Genomic DNA, 6083 nt, shown 5'->3' on the forward strand with positions numbered 1-6083 from the left:
GGAGCGCAGCATATTGTGCTCCAGATGTGAATTTGGATGTAAACATTTATTTCAACTCGATCTGGTAGATTCTGCATTTTATTACGCATATCCCTTCTGGGAGTAATTCCAAAATGCTGAATAACGCTGCGGTGTTTAAATGTGTGCTTTAGTATTGATGGCATTTCCCCCAACTTACAATTTTGAATTGAAAGGCGTTCTTTATTGTGTGAATCTGAGGGCGAGTAGAGTGTCGTGTTTGTCTTCGGTTGTGTTTAGAAGTGCACGGCGGCGGTTTTAGTGATGAATCCCCCAGATGTGTAAAGTGGCCGTTGACAGAGCGCTCGTACATTGGAGATGCGGCTTGATACCCGATTTGCAGCGCTGCGCCTGGCAGCCCTCCGGGGTTAAGGTTCAATATTCAAGAGCACCTTTCACCACAGTCATTTGCACGACATTCCACTGGTTATCATTCGTCGTGCGGGTGTTTTGTTACTGGTGCACCGGGTCTGCTCCACTTCAGCTTCTACCCGGCTCCGGTAAAGTTTCTTCTGAAATTCTTACCTGACTCAGACATGTTTAGAACTTTGCAGACGTGAGGTTTTGCCCCATCACTTCGTCTTGTCCTTTTGTAAGGGGAATTCTTTTGCACATTTCAAGTCGGCTGTATGTGTAGACATTTCAGTGCAGTCCGAGATCCAGAAAGAGGCCGACGACGTTTTTAACGGGTGTTTTATAGATGTATTCTCATTGTTTCTTTCTCTTAACTGCGTTTTTATAGTCGTCAACATGTTTAATATTATGCGGCTATGCGTGTTTACATTTCAGAACTGTCTACATGTGTAAGACATCGAAGCTTTTTGCCCAGATCCGAGGCGGTGGTACTCTGGCAGGCAGCGATCTCTGCTTCACGTGCTTCGTGACGGGGCGCCGGGCTAGTGCGTTGCTCGTGCGTTGACCCACAGAGTTGCTGATTTCTAAATTCAGAAGAAATGTGGTGTCTGATTCCAGGGGCACATTGACAGATTCTGCCCAGAGGCGTCCTTCTCCTGGACATCGATGCTCTTCTACCGGTTTAGCGCAAACTGTTAATGTTTTACCTTGTGTTTTACCACGACTTGCCACTTGAGGGCACACTTTAGACCTGTTTGAGCGCAAAAACGAGAAAAGTCTTCCAGTACAATCGCTGCAAAACGTTCAAAAAAAGAAAACACTATCCTGTTACTGGGTAAGACAAATACGTCTTCTCGCAGCTCTTCTTTCTGTGCAGCTAGCCCGAGAGAAATCCAGAAGGCCCTTTCTGCGCGGAATCACTGAGTTTCAAAACCCTCTTCAATAGATTGTCTTGAATTTTGCTGCCACATTGATATACCCGTCTCGGGAAACAACTACTTTCTCTGATTACTTGAGGCAGTCGGTGAAAAAAAATGGTGGGCATTATTTAGTGGGAATGTCCGTGGAACAAATTGCAGGTTTTAGTGAACATTTGAAATGGAAGGGCCTTTGCTACGCGCCAAAGGTGGGCGGATTGCGTCTGTGATTCTTAAGCTTCTTTCAGCAGGCATGTCTTTGGGTGTCGAAGTTAAGTTGGAAGTGGCGCTGTTGAAAGATTTTGACATTATTGTGGGTTTTTCCATTAACGCTGAACCAGCATGGCGTGAGCTTCTGCAGGGAAGTTTGCACACCATAGCTCCCGCATGATTCTTTTCTGGGTTGCAATCGAGCATAAATTGTTGCAGGGAGACAGTGTCTTACGTTGATAACTATGTGCATACTTGGAGCTCCGCCTGCGCGTTGATTTAGGATTGGAATCCCTCCCTCTTTACTGTGCAGCTGGGGTGGATGGTGTAGGATTTCACGAGTATCTATAAACCTGGCCTCGGCTGGGAAATCCCACGATTTTGGGGGCGGTATATAGTGTGGACTACATTGGCGTGGTTTCGGTTCAGCCAGGCCGCCTGAGAGTGGAAGTGCTCTCGAGTCGGGACGCGAGGCTCTGCTCCGCCGGAGTTGCCTGGTCTTGGTCTCCAGCTGCTGGTCAGCTGACTGCCTGCTGTCAGATCGCGCTCCGCCCTGCCTCGGCGTGCTATGCTAATGCGCGGCTCTGCTCTGCAGCCATTGGAGTGCAGCGACTGAAACCAGCCCCCTTGCGCTGTGACATCAGAAGGGGATAAAACGGGCCCGGGCACCTCGGAGAGCGCAGAAGCACGCGCGAGCAGCCTGGATGCCTGCACCGAGGGGAGGGACCCAGGGCTGCTCTGCTTAGAAAGTTATACATAGCTGCAGGACCCTCCAGCACGAGCTGTGCGGGGAGCGCTCACTCCCGCACCGCGGGGCTGCAGGCAGCACAGACTTGCACCGCAGCTGCTTTCTAGTGCTGCATCCGAGGCTCGCAGTCTCCTGTCCCGCAGCCGGAGCAGAACTTTCTGTCTATTGAGAGGCGCGTCCACCTGTACCCTGGAGTGACCGGGGGGGACGGCGCCTCTGAACAGGGATGGCCGGAGAGCTGCCCATCGGCACCGATTTACCCACCAGCCCCCTGGCCATGGAGTACGTGAACGACTTTGACCTGATGAAGTTCGATGTGAAGAAGGAGCCCCTGGGACGGCCCGGAGAGCGGCCCGTGCGGCACTGCAATCGGCTGCAGCCCACTGGGGGCTCGGTGTCCTCCACGCCCATCAGCACGCCCTGCAGCTCGGTGCCCTCGTCACCCAGTTTCAGCCCGTCCGAGCAGAAGACGCACCTGGAGGACCTGTACTGGATGGCCAACAGCTACCAGCAGATGAACTCCGAGGCGCTGAACCTCACCCCCGAGGACGCTGTGGAGGCGCTCATCGCCCCCCACCAGGTGGCCCAGCAGCAGCAGCAGCTGCAGGGCTTCGACGCCTTCCGGCCGCACCACCACCCGCACCACCAGCCGCAGCACCACCACCAGCAGCAGCAGCAACCGCAGCACCACCACCCGCACCACCAGTACCAGGGGGTTACCCACGAGGACCTCTCGGGCAACGGGCACCCCCTGCACCACCACCATCACCACCACCAGCACCACCAGCAGGCGTCGCCCTCGCCCTCGGGCTCGTCCACCTCCTCGCAGCAGCTGCAGAACACGCACTCCTCCTCGGGCAACGTGGAGGACCGCTTCTCGGACGACCAGCTGGTGTCCATGTCGGTGCGGGAGCTGAACCGGCACTTGCGGGGCTTCACCAAGGACGAGGTGATCCGCCTGAAGCAGAAGCGGCGCACGCTGAAGAACCGCGGCTACGCGCAGTCGTGCCGCTTCAAGCGCGTGCAGCAGAAGCACCACCTGGAGAGCGAGAAGACGCAGCTCATCCAGCAGGTGGAGCAGCTCAAGCTGGAGGTGTCACGCCTGGCGCGCGAGCGCGACGCCTACAAGATCAAGTGCGAGAAGCTGGCCGGCACCGGCTTCAGGGAGGCGGGCTCCACCAGCGACAACCCCTCCTCGCCCGAGTACTTCATGTGACTCTCGCACGGCACTGGACCTCCTGCAGACCGTCCTGCGCCAGGCAGGGGCCTCTGAGCGGCTGTCAGACGCCGCCCGCCCGCCTCAGTGCCAGCCCCGCCGACCCTCCCGAGGCCCCGGACCGCGCAGCAAACCCAAGCCTACTCTGTCTCGGCCCACCTGCCTGCTCCCCGAGGACGCCTTCAAAAGACACGGCAGCTTCCTACCTTTTTACACGTGCATACCTACAGTCTGAACTCTGGGTGGGGGCGGGGGAAGTGACCCTTCACAAAAAACATCTGGGGCTGTGGATTTTCACCGGAAAAGTATCTTTTCTACTAGATGTAGCTGTGAAAAGTAGATGGGGTAGTGGGAGGGGGAGGGCGAGACGGAGGGGCGCTACTTGTCATAATGTACAGGGAGAGGGGAAATCAAGGACTGAGAAAAGACTCTGCAACTCGGGTTATAGGTCAGTTGCTTTGCTGGGACAGTCAAAGACTAACGAAGGAGACAGTAGTGGCACCACTGCCTGCCCGGATTCTAAAGAGGGAACTTTTCGGCGGCAACTCCTGCACAAGGAAGGGGGGCGCGAGAGAGAGAGAGAAACCAGACAATGTATGCAGACTTGTCAGATACTGACAGATCGGACATGCCATCTCATCGGTTTTATTGCCTGCTTGATTATATAGAAAAATACGAAAACCTGCATTAAAAATATTAATCCTGCATGCTGGACATGTATGGTAATAATTTCTATTTTGTACCATTTTTCTCGTCTAAAAACTTTAGCATGTTGTCGACCATCGATCATATTGTTTTTTCATTTGGTAAGATGTCTCCGCAATATAAATTGTACTGCTTGAGCAGTTGTTTTCTGTTATGGTTGTTAGCTTGTAAATATTTGCCACATCCAACCGTAGAGAAACATTTCAGCAGGCTGGTATACGTTTTCTTAAAGAAATGGAATAAAGTTATGGGCATTTTGCATTGCATTCAGAAAACAACTTTGTATATTGTGTGCACTTTTAAGTTGTAGTTTTTGTTTTCATTTTGGTATTTGTTTCTAGAGGGCGAGATGAAAGGAGCTCATGATTGGCATTCAGGCAAATCTTGGGGATCCGTGCTGAAGATGTATATGTTGCCATTATATGGTCCAAAGACTGGCTGCACCTTTTAATTACATGGTAACCTGTTACTTTTGCTGCATTTCTCACAATGAGTGTATCAGCCATATTTTGCAGCTATGCCAGCTATACCCGAGTTGGCAAGTTTCCTTCTAGAAGGTCATTGCTTGTAGTTTAGGTAAATGGCTTATTCTAAATATTTACAACCAAGGTACTGGCTAGTGAATTGCCAATGCATAGAAGGTAAATGGCCTGTTAATTCACTTTTGCAAACATCCATAACCCAGCTTATATTTCATATTGAGATGGAGTTAAACATTTGAATACTAAACATTTGTCCATTTTGAAAAAGGCTACTGGCTGTATTTTTGCAAGTTTTATGTAACCGAATATGAAGCATTCACATTTCTCCCTAGTGGTTTTCACCTGAAAACTCAAATCGTTAATTTATATAATATTTTTAAAGTTAGCTCCTTTACTCCCTATTTTTACCCTCCCCTATTTTATCTTAGTTGCAGCAGTCTTGAGTGTTTGAGTGCTTCAATACCCTTTTCTGCTGGACAGTGAAAGGATTGCTTGCACTAACAAAAACCAAAATGAAAACCCCTTTTTTTAATTTTCTTTAGAATTCTGGCTCTGCTGGCCAGATGCATTTTAAGTTTTTATCGGTTTTTAAATTAAACAGTGATAACAAGATTGTATGAACAGCATGGTGCTTGCAGTTTTAAATATCGTGGAAATCAGTCATGCATCAGACACAATCTTTGTTTTTTACTGATTCAACTGTGTTGAAATCAAACCTGCAGCAGCAGAAATTGTTTTTATTTCATGTAAAAGTTCTGAAGGGATCAATTTCAAATCCTGCTTATGATATGAAAATATTAAAACTTGGTCTATCGTAGTTTTATTCAGACTGGTTTCTGTTTTTGTTATTAAAGTTGTTTCCTATTTTGCTTATTAAAATCATTGAAATGATACTCATTTCTGAGAAATGTCTTCCCTTGTGCCTGTTTTTAGTGAGCTGCTTTTATTCCTGTTTCAGGTTACTTTCAAAGATGGGGGGAAAGAGTAGGACATGTAGAAATGAAATCGTAAATCATCTGTAACCTAAAACAGTCATGCATAGGCATGTGTTAAGAAAAGGGTATGATGTGTGTATCAGTGTGTCTGAGCGTGCATGCAGTCAGGACAGCACAGGCCCAGGGCCCTCTTCTGCCAAACTTAAGTGAATCACTTCTGAAAACATTAATTTAATCGTACTTAAGGTTTCATTAGGCTATTGTGCCAGAAACAGAATACGTTTCAAGAGCTCAAATATTTAGCAAATAAGGGTCAGTTTTCTGCACTAGAAACTAACATGCAGCAGGCAGGTTCTAAATGTTACATCCGCAAATTAATTTTGCATTTTGCAAATCTTAGCCTTGGGAATTTAAAAACTCCTCACGTATACGTTAGAGTGCCACTTTGCTAGTTGAATACCTTACATTTTGAAAGTTGGCCTCTTTTCAAAATCTGCC

The 6083-nt window shown here is 48.8% G+C and overlaps 1 protein-coding gene across 1 annotated transcript; it reads left to right on the forward strand.

Annotated features, from left to right (window-relative positions):
• Positions 1-1927: 1927 nt before the first annotated feature.
• MAFB (MAF bZIP transcription factor B) lies at positions 1928-5541 on the forward strand. Its single transcript, XM_085619114.1, has one exon. The coding sequence runs from the start codon at positions 2474-2476 to the stop codon at positions 3461-3463; it is 990 nt and encodes a 329-aa protein (XP_085475240.1). The 5' UTR covers positions 1928-2473; the 3' UTR covers positions 3464-5541.
• The last annotated feature ends 542 nt before the right edge of the window (positions 5542-6083 follow it).

The sequence above is a fragment of the Triturus cristatus genome, chromosome 7 (assembly GCF_964204655.1).
Source record: "Triturus cristatus chromosome 7, aTriCri1.1, whole genome shotgun sequence".
In the NCBI taxonomy this organism is placed as follows: Eukaryota; Metazoa; Chordata; class Amphibia; order Caudata; family Salamandridae; genus Triturus; species Triturus cristatus.

Excerpts from the sequence above, each read along its gene's own strand:
- MAFB (XM_085619114.1), top strand. The coding sequence starts at position 2,474 with ATGGCCGGAGAGCTGCCCATCGGCACCGATTTACCCACCAGCCCCCTG.